Source organism: Galleria mellonella, unplaced genomic scaffold (assembly GCF_026898425.1).
Source record: "Galleria mellonella isolate WM207_F2 unplaced genomic scaffold, CSIRO_AGI_GalMel_v1 utg746, whole genome shotgun sequence".
NCBI classification, from domain to species: Eukaryota; Metazoa; Arthropoda; class Insecta; order Lepidoptera; family Pyralidae; genus Galleria; species Galleria mellonella.
Window position 1 is genome coordinate 680,269 of NW_026442148.1, and position 22,809 is coordinate 703,077.

Here is a 22,809-nt window from a genome sequence, read left to right on the forward strand (position 1 = left end):
AAAAGAATTTTAAAAGAAACGGGACAAAGAGAGGCTGGTAGCAGAGCGTGGTTGGGTAAATAAATTAATTAAATCTTGTAACAAACTCATCTTTTTTCGTTCTTCCGATCCTTCGAATAAATCGCTTAGTACTTTATACATTTCATAAGCAGTCGTACAATCAAATAGTTGTGTTTTATATTTTTTCGATACTGTTTGAAGGATGATGTGCTTAGTCAAAGCATCTTTATTCGATTGTTCGCTTTCTAGTTTTATATTTACGTTGTCTATATATTGTATCAATCCTTTCGCTTCCAGCAGAATCCTTAATTCGAATTTCCATAACTGAAATAATGTTACATCATCTAAAATAGTGACTCGGTGAATTTCTTCTGCTGTTGCGACGGCCATTTTCAGATTGAAATTTTTCTTTTTACTTTTACTTTTTACTTTTAATATATTTTTTTATTTCTTACTATATTTTATTTATTTTACGCGCAGAAACGCAAAAAAGAACTGTGGTTACATTAAAAAACAATAATAGTCGGGTTTGTTAAAAACCTCTTTGGTTCAATGGCAGTCCCAGCAGCGGCTGTCAATATAAAATAAAAAATAATAGAAGAATAAAAAAAAGACTGACTACCTTTTATCTTAGATACTATGAATATCGACTGAACTTGCTAACTGATTAATATTAACTAGTGTAGGTAACCAAAATCCGGGTCCTGGTCTTCCTTAATACTGATTCCAGCGTTGCTTAAAACCGGTGAGTGTTATTACCAATTTCCTATATTAGGCCAGCTCAACTAATATAATTACATAGGTAAAACCGAAATCATTAATAACCTATTAAATAATATTAGAAGGGCCAATTTAAAAGTACCCGTAACCGACGAGCGTGTATGACAAGATTGATGAATGTGGAAGAAGCGAAAGAGGTTTGTTTGAATCGAAGCATTTGGCGTTCCATTGTTTCTGCCTACCCTAATAGGAGACAGGCGTGACAGATATGTATGTATGTATGTATGTAAATAATATTTATATTAGTAATAGGTGGGTACTAGTTGTAATAATCTAAGGAGATTAGTAATTTTTAACCGGAATATAAAAGGGGGAACTTATTAATTTCACTGTGTATTTTTTTTCTAAAACCCGTATTCCTTTAGAAAAAAAAGTTCTGCTTTACTTTTTTTTTTATTATACCACTGAGGTGTTAGTTATAAACGCTTGCAATAGAGGTATTACGCGCGCGTCGCCGACTCTGAAGAAACCTTTTTACCCCCTGTTCTGAAGAACCCCATGCTGTAGTCTCTTGGGAAAACCTCGGCAGGGAGCTCATTCCATAACCTGAGTGTTATGAGTAGGCTAAAAATTATGTTAAAGTTTAGATTTTTTCATGTACACGTAAAATTGGGACATTTTACGTTTGTTTTGCCAATGAAACACATTTTCACCTTTTAAAGGATGGACACTAATTTCTATATTAAATTAAAATCATCTTTGTTCAAATAAACTTGCTTACAAGCATTTTTAAATCGTTATTTTTAAGAATACAGTGTTTTCAAAGTTGTTGTCTGTTGAAAAGAGCTCGTAAGAAACTCAACAGTTAATCTTTTTAACCCTGTAGAAGTACATTTTTTTTTTATACAACTTAGAATAGTAAACAAGCTGACTGCCCACCTGATGTAAAGTGGTAACCGTCGCCTATAGACATGAGCAGTACCATGGACATAACAGAGTATACTGTTTCGCCCACGATACCCCCCATGCGTTGCCATTCCTGAGGACTCAGGTGTTATTCCTCTGTACCCTGTAAATTCACACCATATCCCACCCTTCAAACCGAAACACAGCCATGTAAACACAACTGCTTCACGGTTGAAACACGAATGGGACAGAGGTACCCAAGCAATCGACTTTTGTACAAATTCTCCCTCTGGTATATACATATATGTATGTAATATCTCTATAAGTAGATAAAATATTAGTTTAATCCAAGCAATATCCACGAAGTAAACGAGTCACTAATTGCTTCTGGGAGTGGGGGCCGTCTTATGTACACTACATACATGGATTATGGATAATGGACTTCACCAACTCAAATATTAGGGTTGTACACTAGCAAAAATAGATGGATAGTGAGTACGTATGGTACGGACCATCCCTACTAATATTATAAATGTGATAGTGAGTTTGTTTGTTACCTTATAGCGTCTTGACGGTTTAACCATTCACTATGTAATTTAGTATATACGTATTATATGGGGTGATGAAGGACATAGGCTATTTTTTATCTCGGTCATTAAACGTATCTTGGTCACACGGACGAGATGCGGGTAAAAGGTTGTCATCTATAAATTTTTCTAGGTTTATAGATACTTAAATAAGTATCTATTGTATGAAGATTTCAAAATAATTTAAATTTTTCCATTTTTAAACCGACTTCAAAAAGAAAGACGTTTTTAATTCAGTCAGTTGTAAATCTATTTGGATTTTTTTATCTGAACGGATATTTTTTTTTGCAACACAGGGGGCAAACGAGCATGCGGCTCACCTGATGGTAAGTGACTACCGCCGCCCATGATCACCCACAACACCTACGGCATCGCAGGTGTGCTGCCGGACTTTTAAAAAGGAATATGCTCTTTTCTTGATATACTTAAAAATAGGTTCCATAGAAGTTTTATCGAAATCGATTCAGTAGTTTAGTTTTTAAATCAAAATAACTTTTACCACAAATCATGTTACGAGTATATAGTGGATATTTTTTTTTTTATTTGCAACTTAGAATAGCCAATGAGCTGATGGCCCATTTGATGGAAAATATTAACCGTCGTCTATCCATACATACAATAAAATCGTAACTGATCGCTGTCTGTACATGGATATTTTTTTTTATACAACTTAGAATGGCAACCAAGCTGACGGCTCATCTGATGGAAAGTGGTAACCGTCGCCTATACACATAACGGAGTATACTGTTTCGCCCATGATACCCCCATGCGTTGCTATTCCTTAGGACTCAGGTGTTATTCCTCTGTACCCTGTAAATTCACCCCATATCCCATCCATCAAACGGAAAGACAGCCATGTAAACACAACTGCTTCACGGTTGAAATAAGAATGGGACAGAGGTATCCAAGCAAACGACTTTTGTACAAAGTCTCCCTCTGGTAAATATACAAGATAATATATAAGAAATACTATTATAGCGTGGCTTTATGAACATGAAATACATTTATGAAATGTAATAGCACCCAAAATAATTATTCCTAGAATGTTTATCTATTTGTCTGTATGTTTGTACATTTGTACACGTTAATCTCAGAAACGGCTTAAACGATTTGAATGCAGTTTGCTCCACTTAACATTGTATGTTTTATTTCTATAAAAACATAAATAAAAACTTACATCAGTGTAAAGAATCACATATAATCAATGTAATAAAATAACCGATCAGTTGAATTGGCTGAAACTTTATGAAGGTATTATGTAAAATGCAGTAAGTTTAAAATTACGAAAAACGGGTTTTTACTATAAATTTTTTAAATAACTTTGAAAAGGTAAAGTTTTCATTTCACTTATATACCTTTTGTAAATTATATTATATTTCAAACAATTCTAAAGCAATTTTGATAATTATTTTTGAAGTTGACGAAAACTTACACTTGCCTTCTATATGATTTTTTTACGATTGAAGTTATTAGTTCTTTTTACGTCACTTCCTTCAGTTTGTTCTTTTTTTTTATACAACTTAGAATGGCAAACAAGCTGACGGCCCACCTGATGGAAATTGGTAACCGTCACCTATAGACATGAGCAGTACCATGGACATAACAGAGTATAATGTTTCGCTCATGATACCCCCCATGCGTTGCCGTTCCTCAGGACTCAGGTGTTATTCCTCTGTATCCAGTAAATTCACGCCATATCCCACCCTTCAAACCGAAACGCAGCCATGCAAACACAACTGCTTCACGGTAGTAACATGAATGGGACAGAGGTACTCAAACAATCGACTTTTGTACAAAGTCTCCTTCTGTTTGTAATATTATTAAAAACAAATTGTCATTGTCATATCAGTCTATAACTCTCTACTGCTGGACATAAATTTCCCTCTAGTGGAAGGATCGCCATATTTAAAAAATAAAACTAAAGAAATTAGAAGTAAATGCGTTTAATAGTAAATTTAAAATTACAAATGTTAATCCGTACAAATGGTCAAGTAAATGTTACGATAAGTACAAAAACTGTATTATGTTACGAGAACACTTATACCTACTCTTCTAGTTTCAGGTTTTAATCTGTAATAGGCACCTCCTGTGAAAGTTTTTTTTTGTACAACACAGGGGGCAAACGAGCATGCGGCTCACCTGACGGTAAGTGACTAACGCCGCCCTTGATTACCCGCAACACTAACAGCATTGCATGCATGTGTGCTGCCGGCCTTTTGAAAAGGAATATGCTGTTTTCTTTAAGGTTATGTAGTCGTATCGATTCGGAAATACTGCTGCTGGAAGTTGATTCCAAATAGTGGTTGTGCGTGGAAGGAAGTGCCTTGAAAAACGCACAGTGGAGGACCGCCACTCGTCCAGACGGTTGGGAAAGTGTGTTGTAATTAACGGTAAATTCCAAACTACACCTAGTTTTGACTACCACTAATCTGAACATAATAACAGAGTAAAGTTTTAAGCGAAATTTTATTATATATTAAGCCTAAATAGTTATAATATACATTTAATACTTTATTTTTTTCATTAAGAAACGAAACATCCATTAAAAAACAAAATTGCGTATAGTTCAGTCTAACTTTTATTATTAATATTAAATATTGAAATAAATAAGCAATAATAATAATAATACCTCGATTATTTGAATAAATACTTCTAATATTCAATGCCGTAGCTGTGAACTGAGAGATCTCCTAAAATATCAATGCCCTTCTATTTTTAGTAAATCTTTAAACAATGTGAATACAAGTGGAGCCATTCTAAGAACATTTTAAAGAGTTGGAAGCGCTAGTGTAGCCCCCAAAAGACCAAGGCCCCACCGCATTGCCATCTGCAAGTCATCAGCTATGTCATTGTATCTAGTTATCCTTAATTTAGTTGCCCCTATTTATTTGTTATCCAACGCTTGATACCACGCCTGACATGTCTCGGAGGCAATTTCGCAAAGAGCTGAAAGCGCTTTGCCAGTAGAGTCATATTCTGCGAAAAGATATAAATTACTTTTTTTTATATATATATATTTTTTATACAACTTAGAATGGCAAACAAGCTGACGGCCCACCTGATGGAAAGTGGTAATCGTCGCCTATAGACATGAGCAGTACCATGGACACAACAGAGTATACTGTTTCGCCCATGATACCCCCCCATGCGTTGCCATTCCTGAGGACTCAGGTGTTATTCCTCTGTACCCAGTCAATTCACATCAACGGAAACAACTGGTTTATTATCATCATAATAAATTTTATCACGTAGTGGGGAAGGGATTGTTAATATTAGAGTCTAACGGCTCTATTGCTGGCAATGTATCCTATCATGTCGACCTTTACAACCTTTAGGCGGTTCTCTCTGGAAATCATCGTATTTCATTTTTGTGGAATTCATCGCGATGGCCTAACTGACCTATTTTCATCTTCACCCCTTATCTTCCACTGGCTGATGATTCCCCGGTCTATATAGATACTGCAGGAGGGGTTGTCATTTCATTTGCACCCATAAAAAATATTATGACGCCAAATTATTAGATGCCTAATCTTTGGTCATAGGAAAAGGACCATAATATTATTATGTCATGATGAGTAGTCGATTTGGCATTAGATTCTATGGTTAAACAAGCTGTATCCCGTGGCTTCGCCCGCGTGAATCAGTATATATACGGATGTAGTCAGTATGTTAAGAAAGGCTTTAATCTATCCATGTACAAAATGTCATTCAAATCCATTTATTTCATAAACACAACACATTCAATGCTTAAAATAGTAAAATTCTTTTAATATTATGTACTAACCAATGTTGTTTCTTTTCCCGAAGATCGACCCGTTAAAAGGAGGCTTCTTGTAGTTAGCCTCAATGGTGTGCAAGAGGCACAAGAAGACGGCTACAAGGCCAAAGACAATTAGGGAACGCATCTTGGAGTCCTGGAAAATAAAAGAAAATTTATGTATTTTTTACTTGAAAGTAAACGAAGCTGTGTAAACTCCTTCTTCTGTGTGCAAGGTTAGATCATTAATGCTATATTTAAACTACGTCTAATATTGTAGTATTAAAATTAGGTGATAAGAGATCTTATTTACTACTACTATTTTCTCTATCATCGTCATCGTCGTCATCGTATCAACTGTTAACTGTTTGTTAGTGAACATAGGCCTCCCCTATAAGGGAGGATTTTGTCAGTAGTTGCCATGCTTGGAAGGCGGGTTTTTTTATGGATGAAAATGGTATGGTAACCCCGCCTGCGTTAACGGGATACGCTGGCGGAGCACCAGTGAAGGGTGATAGATGAGAATGAAAACAGGCCAGTTAGCCCATCATGATGAATTCATCAGGAATTAACCATGATAGTTTCCAGGGGGAACCGCGAAGAGGTCAACCTGGTTGGGTATATTGCTAGCAATGGGATTCTGTCTCCATTACTAACAATTCCTTTCCTCCCTGGAAGGCGAGTTAGCAACTACAGTCAGGCTTTGGTGATGTTTCAATAGGAGCGCTGCTATTCATATCTTAGCCGCCTCTTACGACACATATAAAGACAGGGGTGACCCATTCTATCCGGGATCATAAGAGGAGTAGTCGTATCTATGCGATATTAAAATATAGCAATGATTATACTAATAATTTGGCGCTCTAGACAAATAGCAAGCGAATCTACTAGTGCAATTGTTACGGATAGCCAGTCTTTGAGACAGAATGAAATGGTAACGTCTCTTACGATCACGATTCTGTTATTAAAAAACACTTATTGAACAAAGCCTATTACACACTAAACGATGACAAATGTGCATGGTGTTAGTGGATCATGCGCGGGCTTTTAACGACCGTGTAATTTTATACATAGTACATTTAAACAAATACATATAATGTTAACAGAGATTTAAAAGAGTAACTGTTGAGTTTCTTACGGGCTCTTCTCGACAGATAACAACCTTTCGAACCTTGTAGTAGATTAAAAAACATGATTTAAAAGTGCTTGTAAACGTATTTATTTGAATAAAGATGATTTGAATTTTACTTTGAAAATTCTATCGACGGATTCGTCTGCCGTTTGTCAGGAGGTCAGAAATAAGAACGACCTACACTTGTCTATTTGATGTTTTGAAGTCTTTTTTAATAAACCAATCCTTAAAATGAGCCCTTAACGTAATTTAAACGTCTTAGACACAAATATAACTTTTTTATAAATTAAATTTGTACAAACAAATAAAAACAGATATTTTTCATTGAAAATTTAACATAAACTTACTAGAAACTGTTAATTATTACAAACTTTTACACTGCTGTGATACGTAGCACAACGTTGGTGTAAAATCCCAACTGATACCATATTCCGTTAATGCTCCTGCTTTTATACCTCTTCTAAATCATTTTTGCAGGCAATATCGGTATTTCTTATACGATGTAATTCGATCGAGTATCTCTATTAAACGAAGAATGGATGGGATATTTTCTTTTATTTATTGAGTTACTGCACTTTGCAACTGGGAGTAGTAGGGATGAGTAGAGGTTAATTTAGTTGATTGATTGAAAACATAGACATAGTACAACGTACTTTTTGATAATAATGATGGAAACTGGGTATGGGTAATATGGAAACCTGATATCTACATATTGGATTTCTCTGCACATTGATAGAGGAAAATCCGCCATTTTGATTCAAATTTTAAAATGTCATTGTAAGTCAAAATTTTAAAATGTCTTCTCTATCGGATATTGTAACTGAAATATATAGATGAATTTTAGGAATAATAGAATTGCTTGGGTGTCTCTGTTCTGAGCCTGGCAACTGTAGCTACCTATTTTTAATAGAGAGAGAGAGAATTCTAGTAACGGGGTTTAACGGGTTCATTATCAGCATCACTATCATATCAGATGTTAACTATCCATTGCTGAACGTAAGCCTGTCTTATAAAGAGGAGAGGTAAGGGTGTGAAGTAAGAGGTATATGGTATGTTAACGCGTCTAAAGCTCATACTTAGCGAGTCAAGGCGCGCAGTCAGGTTAGCGCTGGCGTCACAACCGCTCACGATTAAAGGTCTCGAACGATCCTGAAACTAGACAAGCTTTTTCAACCTAATTACACCTAAGTAATTATATATATATATAGTAACAACAATAAGTTAATAACAATGTTAGCTTAATATATTGTATACTTACAAAACTTTTAACTATAAAAAAGAGATATAATACACAGTTTTACACAGATGAAGTTGCGGACATCAGCTAGTATACTATTACATTTATCTTTAAGAAAACAAACCAACACTCCATATATTGCCTGTTAATAGTATGCACTAACCAAGTTATAATCCTATGGGATTTGTTCATAATACTATCAATATGCGGTCAACATCCAATAATCCGTTAATCGAACTACTGATGGACGGACATTTTCCCAGTTCCCTCCAGTGAGTATAAAATGGCGGGAATATCGTATCCTTGCATCAGTTGTCTGTCAGCTTTCAGCAGTGTTACCACTAGAAGGAGACTACCCACAGACAAAGGTATTTTTGAAATTATTTTTCGTATAGTACAAAAATGAAGAAAGTAGTTTCACTATTCATTTTTAATGTTTTGTGCATTACTATTCCAAAAATTTTCAATAAAAATTAAAAGTAGTAAAACACTCTAGTTTTGACGATCACTCTACCTATTTTTTTTTAATAATTAAAACTAGTCAACTGAACTGAAATTGTAAAAGCTGATATGCAAAAAATTGGTAAAGAGTGAGTTTACTCACTCGCTGTGGATTCCGTACATAAAATAATCTCTAAAAACTTTTTCTTTAAGTAAAAAATCATTATTATTATTTATATATAAGATTATTACATGAATATGTTTTAAATTTGCCATTACTTCAAAAATACATTGAAGCACCAAGAGAAATAAAACTAATGGTTAACTACAAGAGGAATATAAACGTATTAAAAGGTCGCATTACTTTAAAACTAGCTGTCTCAATGACTATGTTCGAATAACCATGATAAAAAGTAGTGCATATTTCTCTTTGCCAAATTTCATAATGATTAGACTAGTCGTTAATGCGGTGACAAGTAACAAAAAAATAAAAAATTCACATTCATTTTATCCGTTTAATTATTTATTTCAAAACGACCTTTTCTTTTATTACTTTTATTGCATTTATTTTAGATGGTTGCAAACATGCTGAGGTTTACAGTGGCGATTATCTGCGCCATCATTGTAATTTTGTCACTTGCCGGCGTCAGCGAGGCTAACTACAAAAATGCACCAATGAACGGCATCATGTTCGGCAAAAGAGGACCTTCTGGTGAGATAAAAATGTTTCTATATATTCACTTTTGGAAAGCGATCTAGGGAGATAGCAGTCGAACTAAACAACTAAATCGAACATTATGAAACGTGTATAGAAACTTTTTACTTTTAATTGGAAATCATGATTAGGAAAAAATTCTAAAGTTTTGTGTTATTCAGTATTCTTCTGGTAGACTGAGGGTATGTATGTATCTACATATAAAGTATAGAGCGGTGGCCATCTTATCTTTACTAATATTAGAAATGTGAGAGTTTGTTTGTTATCTATTAACGTCATAACGCCTTAGTAATAATAAGTAGCTTAATAATAATAATAGCGCGGGAAAAAGCTAGTAATATATTTCCCCTGTGATGAATTTTCAAGTATTTTTGTGTTGTTCGAAGTTTCTTTACATCAATAATAAATCTCGACAGTATATTATTTTAACGAATGGATTGTTGTGATTGTTACTATTATTGTTAGTTGAAAATAAATATGTCTTAAACATTTTGTCACTTGTTTCTAAAATACTTCATTGTCTTTCAGAATACGATTCCCGGGGAAAAACTTTCACGGCGTTGTGTGAGATTGCCACAGAAGCTTGCCAAGCTTGGTTCCCGTCTCAAGAAAATAAGTGAAATTGAGAAGTTAGTAAAACAAGAACATTTTAATGACAAAAGCATTCATAATGGACTGAGAGTCGATTAATGTAAATTTTTATATTTAGGTACCTAAAGTAAATAAGGGTATTGCATAGATTATTTCACATAATATAGTAAAATTAGTGGATTGTTTGGTTGATTTTTTTTTAAAGTAATGGGTTATATACTTTTGCCTGCGTACATTTTTATTGTAATTTGAGGTATATCTGAATTTACGCTATAGCAACATTACAATCTACCTTATGCAAAACAGTTTAATAGATATTTATCAATTATTTATAGGCTGGATTACGTAATAAATGCTATGTTATGTAATAATGTGTTGTAATTAAATACTGTAGAATTATTCAGTTGTTTTTATTCAAAGAGTCCAACATTATAAACTAAAAACGGAATGTGTATTGACCTACTTCTGAATATTTTGATATGGCAGCACACGTGGGAATTTAAAGATAACACTTTCCCTGCTTTCAACATTGTTTTATGTTTTTATGTTCATATCAGATTCTTAATAGAATTTATCGTTTCCTATTGGAAACCGGAAAACTTACATTACAACTTACAGAATTATTGTCTTTAATTTTTTTTATCTGCGGAAATATTACCTACATACAATGATAAAACAGCTGATAACACTGAATCAAAATGTCAATAACAATGCAGTGACGTTTTGCATCGGGAAATTAGCAATTTCGAATCTACCTTATTTTTGTTTCTAAAATGGATTTTCAAAGTTCTGAACTCGTGGTGAAATAATATGTCCATTAATTTAATTTAATAAATATAATTATTAATAAAATTGAATCAAAATGACAACGAAAGAGCTTTACACAAAGGTAATTTATGAATGATTATTTCATGCTAGTATGTTGTGCTGTGATATTTTAATTTTCAAATTTAGAATATTAGATGTTTGTATCAAATTTATCGTCATCTATAACTTTTTAATTTTTACATCGTGTATTGAGACAAATATATGATCATCTATAAATGCTGACCCATAAGATATCTAAATGATTATAGCACTTTTACTATCTATGTCACTATGCTTGAAGTGATTACATTACCCACCTCCTTATGAATTATTTAATACTATTTTACGGGTCTTTAATTAAATGCATATTCATATAATTTACTATGTATCATGTTAATTAAATGTAGTATTTATTATAATTATAATAACATTAGTATTTTAAAAAAGTATTAATTATGTAAACTTAAATATTTATATTAATTTTGTATAACAAGACACAATGTTATTAGAATGACTTAAATATAATCTTATTTGTAATTGCATCGTCTTTAAATTTTTTATTTTATATGTCCTCGGTAAGTATTATTGGCATATATAAAATTATTTTCTGGAGGGTGCTTGACTTCTCATTGTGTAATCTTTGTGTTGGTGGTGGGCACCAGACAAATCTGAGGTGGGCACATCCCAACTGGCCCCTCTTTAAATGTGCCTATGATAAGTATCATTGAACTAATGGTCATTCTATTTGTGGTGTGTGTTATTTTGGATTTACCTTTTAATAAATTCAAAACTCTTATTTAAAACATGTAACAACCAAAAGTTACTGACATAGGCTGCAGGGTAAGCAAGCTGAAGTGGCAATGGGCTGGCTACATAGGTTGACGAACCGATAACCGATAGGGAAGACAGGTTCTTGAATGGGGACCCCATATGGGCAAATGCAATGTAGAACGACCCTTCCATTAAATGGAATGACAACCTCAAATGCATTGAAGGGAGTCAGTGGTTGCAGGTGGCTTAGGACTGTTCCGTGGCAGTCTATGCACTGGCCGATACTTACACACTAAACAATTACTCAATAATAAATGTGCATGGTGTGTTAGTCCATCATGCAAGGGCTTTTGCAATGATCATTATATTTTATACATAATATTTTTATTTCATTTTAAATAAATATACACAATGTTAGTAGAGGTTCATAAGGATAACTGTTGAGTTTCTTGGGAAATCCTTCTCAGCAGATAACAGCATCCCAAACACAGCAGTAAGATCTTGAATATGAAGATTTAAATGTTAGAAACATAAGTTTTTTTGAATAAAGACACCTTGAATTTGAATTAGATTATTCTGTACCCCATAATATTACAGGACGCCCAAGTGTGGGTGGAGAATCCGGATACAGTATGGGAGAGTGCAACAGTGGTAGCAGACTTCCGTTCAGGAGTGCTGATAGTCAAACTCGACCAGTCCGGAGAGATACGGCAAATAAAGGTAAATATATAATGAATCGGATGGCCGTACCTGGGGAAGAGGGGGGCCTTGAGTGGCAGTGCGTCACCTTAAATGGTCCAATGCCTTGCCTTAAAATGAAAGGCTCCAGAAAAATTTTTTTTAATGGATGATGAATGGAGTGATGTCCCCGCCTGTGCTAATGGTATACGCTGGCGGAGCACCAGTGAGAGATGATAGGTGAATAATGAAAAAAAGCAGGTCAGTCAGCCCATCGTGATTAATACACCTGAAACTCAGCAGGATGGTTTCCAGGGGGAACCGCGTGGAGGTCGACCTGACAGGATATATTGTTAGCAATGCGACTGGTAGCCCGCATTACTAAAGATCCCTTCCCCTCACTCCAAGAAAATTAGATAGATTCACATTTTCAAAATCATTTAATTATGGCTTCTGCCCTACCAAAAAGTTCTTTTGCCCTACCTTAAACTTGGGTCTAGTTATGGTCGTGATGAATTAAAATCGTACTGAGTAGAACTCAGTTAATCCTCTAAGTTATATAAAAAAAAAGTATATTATGCTATAAATCTCCTTGTAACATCTCTAAAAGCCTAACTGAGGTTGCCAGGGGGGAAAGGGATTGTTAGTAATGGAGATTGAGAATCCTATTGCTAGCAATATACCCAACCAGGTCGACCTCCTCGCGGTTCTTCCTAGAAACTATCATGGTTAATTCCTGATGAATTCATCATGATGGGCTAACTGGCCTGTTTTCATTCTCATCTATCACCCTTCACTGGGGCTCCACCAGCATATCCCGTAACCATACCATTTTCACCCATCAATAAAAAAAACTGTGGTTGCCAATCCACCTGTCAAGCGTGGCAACTACTGGCAAAATTCCTCTTATGGAAAAGGCTTATGTTCAGCAGTGGACAGTTAAAGGCTGAAGTGGTGATGAATGATGGTGCTGAATAAAAAAAAAATTGTTAATTGTAAATATGCCCAGAGACGTTGTTTTTTGATGAACTATTCTATAGTAAAAAAAATATATCTCTGTATCCTGTAATTTCACTGTAATACCCTACCCTTTAAACTGAAATACAGCAATGTAAGCACAGCTAATACTTCAACAAGTTTTTTTTTTATTTATTTATTTTTTTCTAAACAGTTACATTTTTTTTTCTTTAGATCACAGATGAGAAGCAAATGCCCCCACTGAGAAATCCATCACTGCTGATTGGCCAAAATGATCTCACGTCACTATCATACCTTCATGAGCCAGCCGTGCTGCATAACCTTAAAGTCAGGTGAGTTTAAGTAAATTTTTCTAATACCATAAAAGTGGCAAATAAGCACACTGCCCGTCTGATGGTAAACGGTCACTGTAGCTTATGGACGCCTGCAACACTAGCGGTGTCACGTGCGCGTTGCTGACCCTGAAGAAACCTTAATACGTCTTTGATCGCTGGATATAATCCAGCATTGTGATTTATTCTTAGAATGAGCCCTTTCTTTCTGGGCCCTTGACATTAGACTGTAAAGGGTCCAGAGAGAAAAGGATCTTTATGGATGATAATGGAATATCCTCGGTACTTGAGAGTGGATGAAAATAGGTGAGAGAAGAATTTTCCAAATCGGTTTACAACTGACGGAGGTATGAGGTAAGAAAAATAAAAATTGAGAATCTCCTTCTTTTTTAAGTTGGTTAAAAATTACAAAAGACACGACGTTAATCGTTTGCGGAGGGCTTAATGAATTGTCTTCACGCTCGAATCTCGGTCGAATAAGAATTTAATTTACTAGTGGTCGCCGAGTGGTGGAAATTCGACCATAGCATATATTGTAATAAATGTATTTATTATGGTCACGTATGACATTCAGTGAGACTATAGACAAATAATATTAACAGACAAACAATATTAATCTATTCTCAATTCGACCACAGACTTTAACTATAAACAAAAGAGTATATATACATGCGTGTGTGTGTCAAATACATGGTAGTGTGTGTAATGTTTTTTTTTTATTGTTTAAATGTATTTTTTATGTACAATTTAAAAAAAAATATTATCATTTTTCACTCCTTCTCTATATAAACTATAAGTGTGCCAAATTTCATACTTCTCTGTCTGCGCAATTTTCGTAACAAGGGGTACAAAGTTTTTGATTCACGTATTAATATATAAATTACAATATATGTATATAAATTGTATGTAAACGATTCCGTTTTTGTTCATCTGTTTATTGAATTAACATGTAATGAGTCATGTACCGATAAAGTTGCTACATTCTCTATCGACGATGTCGAGTAGGTATTATGCGACTGCTTTATATTGATCACTACGAGATTCCTCGAAATCATGTCCTGCCGGTTTTTTTTTTAATAAATAATAACGGTATGGTAACTCCACCTGCGCTAACGGTATACGCTAGCGGGGTACAAGTGAGTGATGATAGATGAGGATGAAAAGGCGGGTCCAATAACCCATCATGATGAATTCACTTGGAACTGAGGCTTAACTCTTTAGTCCTCAGGAATGTATACTCGCGAAATACTATACTCTGTTATGTCCACGGTACTGCTCGTGTCTATAGGCGACGGTTACCACTTTCCATCAGGAGGGCCGTCAGCTTGTTTGCTATTCAAGATGCATAAAAAATAAATAAAAAAAATTCTCACCTCTGTAACATTGAGATAATTACAGAGCAGAGTTGCTCTGTGATGATCTATATATAGGTATATATATACACACTCATAATTTCGTCAGTTATTAAATAATTTGGATAAATTCTTTTTTTTTTATTTAAAAGGATATACTTATAGATTGGTTCCATATCCATTATGAAAATGGCTTCAGTGATTGAGTTTTGAACTCGAAATAGTCATTTTGTTGGTTTTGCCATAACTGAAGTCGATTTTTATTATGAAACACAATCTTTATCTTATTATGGTAGAAATAAAAAAAAAAAAAACAGTGACAGGTCATAATTTTCCGTTACAACTTTTTTACTATTTTGAAATTCGAACCTAGCGTGACGGATGCAATTTTTCGTTATAATTTTTTTACAAATTTGAAATTCGAATCTAGCGTGACGGATGCTAATTCGTACACTTATACCTGCGTTAAATGCTCGCCACCTGTACAAACATACAATTATCAGTTCCAAACCAGTCTTCAACAGAAATGGTAGGAAAAGGTCATCAGAGTAATATACATGACGTCACCGTGATGATGATGAGATAATAAGGAATATTTAGTAAAAAAAAACACTGATTTTAGATTTAAATTTAAATCTTTTTTTTTATTTTTTTTTTTTATAAATTAAGATATGAATGAAAAATATACTGTGAATACCTATAATAGGCGTGTGCATTAATATTGTATTGTATTTAATGTTTGTTATACCTATATGTTATAATGCAATATGCTGTTGGTGTTCCTTTAAATGAAAGTTTAAATTTACTGAAACACGACGTAGTGACAAAAATCGAAAAAGTAATGTTGCGTTGGTTTGGTCATTTGGAGAGGACGGATGAAACAAGAATTATGAAAGAGATTTATCGAGCACGAATGAATGGAGATGTCGGTAGGGGCCGCCCTAGACGGACGTATGTCGACCAAATAGGCGACGTGCTGAAGAAGGGCCAAATTAAAAGTACCCGTAACCGGCGAGCGTGTATGAAAAGATTGATGAATGTGGAGGGCTTCCTCCACATTCATCAATCTTTTCATACACGCTTGAAAGAGGTCTGTTTGAATCGAAGCATTTGGCGTTCCATTGTTTCTGCCTACCCTAATGGTAGACAGTCGTGACACATATGTATGTATGTATGTTCCTTTAAATAAATAAATAAATAAGATTGTGTTACAAAAAATCTACTTCAATTGTAACAAAACTAGTTATTTTGATCTAAAAATTTAATTACTGAACCGATTTTGATGGAATTTCTATTGCACCAATTTCAAAGTAAGTATATTCTTTGCCAGAAGTTGTAAGCCAGTATTGTCTTGCAAGTAGTTGCCGCGCTCGGCAGGCGGATTGGCAACCGCAGTTAGGCTTTGGAGATGTTTTAAGAGGGACGCTGCTGTCCATCCCTGGCCCTCCCTTAGTCATCTCTTACGACACCCACAGGAAAGGAAGGGGTGGCCTATTCTATGCCGGGACCACATGGCCAACGGGATATATCTGTTGCTATAAAATTTTAATTTATTCACAGGTTCTGCGACCGTAACGCCATCTACACGTACTGTGGCATCGTGCTGGTTGCAATTAATCCTTACTACGATTTACCCATTTACGGTAAGTATTTTTTTTTTAATACATAAATATGGAATGGTATCCCCGCCTGCGTTATCGGTATATGCTGGCGGGGCACCAGTGAGGGATGATAGGTAAGGATGAAAAGGTAGGTCAGGTTTCTTTTTGATGGGTGAAAATGGTATGGTAACCCCGCCTGCGCTAACGGGATACGCTGGCGGAGCACCAGTGAAGGGTGATAGATGAGAATGAAAACAGGCCAGTTAGCCCATCATGATGAATTTGTCAGGAATTAACCATGATAGTTTCCAGGGAGAACCGTGAGAAGGTCGACCTGGTTGGGTATATTGCTAGCAATGGGATTCTCAGTCTCCATTACTAACAATCCCTTTCCCCTTAACGTAGGTCAGTTAGCACTCACTCATCAAAAAAAAAAAAACAATACCGCGGGAAACTGCTAGTTTTTAATAAAAATTATTATTAAAAAAGATAAGTGTTATCAACAGACATACCTACAGCGGATATTGTACATCCTAAATGCTTTTAATGAATAATCCATACATACAATATTTACAAATCACTACACAGTATAAAACAAAGTCGATTCCCGTCTGCCTTGTATTTTTATACAACTTAGAATGGCAAGCAAGCTGACGGCCCACGTGATGGAAAGTGGCAACCGTCGCCTATAGACATGAGCAGTACCATGGACATAACAGGGTATACTGTTTCGCCCATGATACCTCCCATGCGTTACCATTCCTGAGGACTTAGGTGTTATTCCTCTGTGCCCAGTAAATTCACGCCATATCTCACCCTTCAAACCGAAACACAGCCATGCAAACACAACTGCTTCACAGTAGAAACACGAATGGGACAGAGGTACTCAAGCAAACGACTTTTGTACAAAGTCTCCCTCTGGTACTCTTCCTGTCCACGTGTATGCTTAGATTTTTAAAACTACGCAACGGATTTTGAAGCGGTTCTTTTTAATAGATAGAGTAATTCAAGAGGAAGGTTTATATGTACAATACATGCATAATATAGTAGAAGAACACTGATAATTTTAGAGATTTCTAATGTGATGTGATGTAATGTGCATCCGTTCGAAGCCGGGGCGGGTCGCTAGTAATATTATAAAAAGGAAAGATTTTGTATTTAATGGATAAACAAAAATAAAACTGGCCGTGTGATGGGTATCGTAAGTGGCGAATAAAGAAATTAAACGGTCGAGGGATGGGCAGCAGCGTTCCTCTTAAAATATCTCTAAAGCCGAACTGCGGTTTTTTTTAATGGGTGATGATAGGAAAGGGATTGTTAGTAATGGAGACTGAGAATCCTATTGCTAGCAATATACCCAACCAGGTCGACCTCCTCGCGGTTCTCCCTGGAAACTATCATGGTTAATTCCTGGTGAATTCATCATGATGGGCTAACTGGCCTGTTTTCATTCTCATCTATCACCCTTCACTGGTGCTCCGCCGGCGTATCCCGTTAGCACAGGCGGGGTTACCATACCATTTTCACCCATCAAAAAAAAATGGGTGATGATGGAATGGTAACCCTGCCTGCTCTATCGGTATACACTGGGGGGGGGGGGGGCACCAGTGAGTGATGATAGATAAGGATGAAGCAGGTCAGTTAGCCCATTGTGACGAATTCAACAAAAATTATTCCAAATGGTTTCCACGGGGAACTACGTGGAGGTCGACCTGGTAAGGTATGTTGGTAGCAATGGGGTTGTCAAACCCAATTACTAACAATCCCTTTCCCCCCGCCTAGCTGAGGTTGCCAACACGTCTGCCAATTTGGCAACTACTGATGGAAATCTGAGGACTGTGTTCATTTTGTTATGGAAAGGGCGAGGAATGAGCAGCAGCGTCCTTTTTAAAACATCTCTAAAGCCTAACTGCGGTTGCCAATCAGCCTGCCAAATACTGGCAACTACTGGCAAAACCCCCCAAAGGGGAGGCCTATGTTCAGGAGTTGACAGTTAAAGGCTGATATAATGATGATGATATCTGAATGATGATGATGATGAATCATCACCATTGATTTCGATAATTGATGTCTCATAAAACAATATCAATTGACAGGAGATGAAACAATCATGGCGTACCGCGGACAGTCCATGGGGGACTTGGACCCCCATATCTTCGCTGTATCCGAAGAGGCCTACACAAAACTGGAGAGGGAGACCAGGGATCAGAGTATCATAGGTGAGTGAGACTAGACATCGTTTTAGATGAGCAAGCTAATTTAAACCTAATTGCTTAGTAAATTAGGGTTACAAATTCAATAGAGATCTCTTAAAAAATACAATACAATCTTTCCTGTAAGAAAGAGAGTGGGGGGGGGGGGGTCATAGTCAGTGTTAACCATTATATATACACACGAATATAAAAAAAATTACATCTTGCATCTTAGAAGGAGAAGGGGGAGGTGGAGGAGAACTTAGAACGGCATAGCTGACGGCCCTCATAGTGTCAACCATGACTAATATATATATAAATATAAAAAAAATATCTTTCATCTCAGAAGGAGCGGGGGGAGGAGAATTTAGAACGGCAAACAAACTCATGGACAGTGTTAACCATCACGTAAACAAGGATAGTTCCATTATGTAGGGTTTTTTATGTTACTTAGAATGGCAAACAAGCTGACAGTCCACCTGATCGAAAGTGGTAACCGTCGCCTATAGACATGAGCAGTACCATGGACATAACAGAGTATACTGTTTCGCCCATGATACCCCCCATGCGTTGCCATTCCTGAGTACTCAGGTGTTATTCCTCTGTACCCAGTAAATTCACGCCATATCGCACCCTTCAAGCCGAAACATAGCCATGCAAACACTACTGCTTCACGGTTGAAACACGAATGGGACAGAGGTACCCAAGCAATCGACTTTTGTACAAATAATACTGAATAACTTTTACGAACAGTGAGTGGAGAGTCAGGTGCGGGCAAGACAGTATCGGCAAAGTACGCGATGAGATATTTCGCGGCGGTGGGGGGGAATGCGAGCGAGACGCAAGTGGAGAGGAAGGTGCTCGCGTCCAGCCCTATCATGGAGGTGAGTAATGCTGATGATGATCCATCATCATGGTCATTTGATTGCCTTTGTTTTATTTATACTAGGTACCTACTTACTACTACATATATACTATATACTCCTTCCTTCTATCTTACCTTCTATTATAATGTTCATAAGTCTGTCGTGTCATATCAAGTGTTCTAACATTTTTACCCTTCTGTCCTCAATAGTTCTTATAATTTGTCTCTTTTCCTTAACCCTAAGCAGGATCTCCTCATTGCTAATTCGATCTCTCCAGCTAATTTTCTCCATCCTTCTCCAGCACCACATTTCAAAGGCTCTATGTTTATCCATTTCTTTCTGAGTTAATGTCCATGTCTCACATCATAAAAAAATATATAATGGAATTTAGAACTTTCTTTATGAGAAAAGATAACCTTAATTTCATTGTTAGATTATTCGTCGGCAAACACACGGATGGAGCTTCTGTTGATGCATAACTCTACTCCAAGTGCATACATGGTCAAAAGTTGCATTTGGAGGAGTGGTTGGTGGACGATGTTCCTCTTCACTAGGACAGCCAACCTGTGATACACCCTTCGGTCGTCCGTGAGCTCTTCTATTCCGGAATGTAAAGTTTGTCGACGGTCCCTAGCACTGTCTCGGAGATGAGACTCACGTCGACTTTGTAATTTAGAACTTTCTTTATGAAAAAAACATAATCTTAATTTCCAGGCAATAGGCAATGCGAAAACAACTAGGAACGACAACTCGTCGCGCTTCGGCAAGTTCATAGAAATACACTTCGACAACCAGTACCGGATCTCGGGCGCGAGCATGCGCACGTACCTGCTGGAGAAGAGCCGCGTGGTGTACCAGAGCGCCGGCGAGAGGAACTACCACGTCTTCTACCAGCTGTGCGCCGCCGCACAACACATGCCCGAGCTGCTCTTAGGTATGGAACCGTTTTTTTTTATTGGATGACAATGGAATGGTAACCCCGCCTGCGCTAATTGTATATACAGGCGGGGCACCAGTGAGGGATGATAGATTAGAATGAAAACAGGCCAGTTAGCCCATCATGATGAATTCATCAGGAGATAACCATGATAGTTTCCATTCCGCATGAAGATCGACCTGATCGGGATATTGCTAGCAGTGAGATTCTCAATCTCCATTACTAACAATCCCTTCCCCCTCTCTCATAGACTGTCCTAAGGAACAGCCCCGAGGACAGGAGTATCCACTGACTTCCTGCAATGCATTTGAGGTTGTCACTCCATTTAGTGGGGGATCATCCTACACTGCGTTTGCCCATACAGGGTCGCCGCTCAAGAACCTTTCTTCCCCAACGGTTGTCGGTTCTTCGAGCTATTTGACCAGCCCATTGCCACTTCAGCTTGCTTATCCTTTGGGCTATGTCGGTGACTTTGTTTTTTTTGCGGATATCCTCATTTCGGATTCTACCACGCAAAGAAACTCCGAGCATATCATGATCAAGCGTAGGTAGATTTTTTTGCTGTTGGATTTAAATATACAAATATTGTTTTATCTAATTGTATTAACATAATTTTTACTCCCAAATATATTTCTTAGTTGTTAAGTACACATAGTTTACTAAATTTACCACTAGATGGCGCTGTTTAATATTTATGATGTTGTTTTAAATTTCAGATCACCAGGACACGTTCCACTATTTGAACCAAGGCGGCAGTCCTAACATTGACGGAGTGGACGATTTGAAAGCATTCAATGAGACTAGAAACGCTCTAACCACGTTAGGTAAGTTATACATACATACATCTGAATCCTCAGGAATGGCAACGCATGGGGGGAATCAAAGGGCGAAACAGTATACTCTGTTATGTCCATGGTACTACTCATCTCTATAGGCGACGGTTACCACTTTCCATTAGGTGGACCGTTAGCTTGTTTGCCATTCTAAGTTGTATAAAAAAAAACAGAAAATGGGTCAACTCTTCCTTTCCCAACTAAGGGAATTCATTAATTGAAGTTATGGTCGAGGGATGGACAGCAGCATCCCTTTTAAAACATCACCAAAACCTAACTGGTGTCGTCAATCCGCCTGCCAAGCGTGAAAACTAGTGGCAATATCTCTAAGGGAGGCCTATGTCCAGGAGTGGATGGCTAATAGTAATCATCATATCTGATGATGATGAAAACAGACAAATATTATGCGTGTGTGTATCGCAACAACACAAAAAAGCCAAAACTTTGTATGTGGCTTTGTTTGCTCTTATCTCTGAAACCGCCAGCCGTATTTAGAAAGTTCTTTATGTATTTGATAGTATATTTTCCGGGTAAGGTATATTCAATGTCACGGTACGAACACGGGCGAAGCCGCGGGATACAGCTAGATTCAATTTGCAATCCGCAGGAGTGTCGGAGACGGAGCAGCAGAACATGTTCACGGTGCTGGCGTGCATCCTCCACCTGGGCAACATCGAGCTGACCACCTGCGACCCGGACCCTGGCGACGGCACCCAGAGCGAGGACGGCGCATACATTAACGTAAGACTAGTACAGAGTAGAGTAGACTAGGGTGGAGCGGAATAGACTAGGGTGGAGCAGAATAGACTAGGGTGGAGCGGAATAGACTAGGGTGGAGCGGAATAGACTAGGGTGGAGCGGAATAGACTAGGGTGGAGCGGAATAGACTAGGGTGGAGCGGAATAGACTAGGGTGGAGCGGAATAGACTAGGGTGGAGCGGAATAGACTAGGGTGGAGCGGAATAGACTAGGTTGGAGCGGAATAGACTAGGTTGGAGCGGAATAGACTAGGTTGGAGCGGAATAGACTAGGGTGGAGCGGAATAGACTAGGGTGGAGCGGAATAGACTAGGGTGGAGCGGAATAGACTAGGGTGGAGCGGAATAGACTAAGGTGGAGCGGAACAGACTACGGTGGAGCGGAACAGACTAGGGTGGAGCGGAACAGACTAGGATGGAGCGGAATAGACTAGGGTGGAGCGGAACAGACTAGGGTGGAGCGGAATAGACTAGGGTGGAGCGGATTAGACTAGGGTGGAGCGGAACAGACTAGGGTGGAGCGGAACAGACTAGGGTGGAGCGGAACAGACTAGGGTGGAGCGGAATAGACTAGGGTGGAGCGGAATAGACTAGGGTGGAGCGGAACAGACTAGGCTGG

The 22,809-nt window shown here is 37.2% G+C and overlaps 3 protein-coding genes across 4 annotated transcripts in view; 2 read left to right on the forward strand and 1 right to left on the reverse strand.

Annotated features, from left to right (window-relative positions):
- Positions 1-4,140: 4,140 nt before the first annotated feature.
- On the reverse strand, positions 4,141-7,578 carry LOC113514598 (neuropeptide SIFamide-like). Its single transcript, XM_052901173.1, has 3 exons — positions 7,450-7,578; positions 5,998-6,127; positions 4,141-5,189 (listed from the first exon to the last, which is right to left on the reverse strand). Exons 2-3 carry the CDS (start codon positions 6,116-6,118, stop codon positions 5,098-5,100), a joined length of 213 nt encoding a protein of 70 aa, XP_052757133.1. The 5' UTR covers positions 6,119-6,127; positions 7,450-7,578; the 3' UTR covers positions 4,141-5,097.
- A 1,010-nt stretch (positions 7,579-8,588) lies between these two features.
- On the forward strand, positions 8,589-10,344 carry LOC113510006 (neuropeptide IMFamide). The gene is made up of 3 exons (XM_026893425.3): positions 8,589-8,707; positions 9,354-9,492; positions 10,024-10,344. Exons 2-3 carry the CDS (start codon positions 9,354-9,356, stop codon positions 10,113-10,115), a joined length of 231 nt encoding a protein of 76 aa, XP_026749226.1. The 5' UTR covers positions 8,589-8,707; the 3' UTR covers positions 10,116-10,344.
- A 458-nt stretch (positions 10,345-10,802) lies between these two features.
- The window catches only part of LOC113515270 (unconventional myosin-Va), a 65,357-nt gene continuing 53,350 nt past the window's right edge, over positions 10,803-22,809 (forward strand). For both annotated transcript variants that reach the window (XM_052901171.1, XM_052901172.1), the window contains exons 1-9: positions 10,803-10,975; positions 12,262-12,384; positions 13,534-13,652; positions 16,565-16,647; positions 18,702-18,824; positions 19,551-19,681; positions 20,378-20,597; positions 21,317-21,424; positions 22,041-22,174. In XM_052901171.1, coding sequence (XP_052757131.1) covers positions 10,949-10,975; positions 12,262-12,384; positions 13,534-13,652; positions 16,565-16,647; positions 18,702-18,824; positions 19,551-19,681; positions 20,378-20,597; positions 21,317-21,424; positions 22,041-22,174 — 1,068 coding nt within the window. In that variant the 5' untranslated portion in view covers positions 10,803-10,948. The remainder of the gene's footprint in view (positions 10,976-12,261; positions 12,385-13,533; positions 13,653-16,564; positions 16,648-18,701; positions 18,825-19,550; positions 19,682-20,377; positions 20,598-21,316; positions 21,425-22,040; positions 22,175-22,809) is intronic.

Bases quoted from the DNA above. Each gene is read 5' to 3' on its own strand.
- LOC113514598 (XM_052901173.1), bottom strand. From the start codon at position 6,118: ATGCGTTCCCTAATTGTCTTTGGCCTTGTAGCCGTCTTCTTGTGCCTC. The intron at 5,190-5,997 runs GTTAGTACATAA...ATCTTTTCGCAG, and splicing joins CGGGAAAAGAAACAACATTG to AATATGACTCTACTGGCAAA.
- LOC113510006 (XM_026893425.3), top strand. From the start codon at position 9,354: ATGGTTGCAAACATGCTGAGGTTTACAGTGGCGATTATCTGCGCCATC. The intron at 9,493-10,023 runs GTGAGATAAAAA...ATTGTCTTTCAG, and splicing joins CGGCAAAAGAGGACCTTCTG to AATACGATTCCCGGGGAAAA.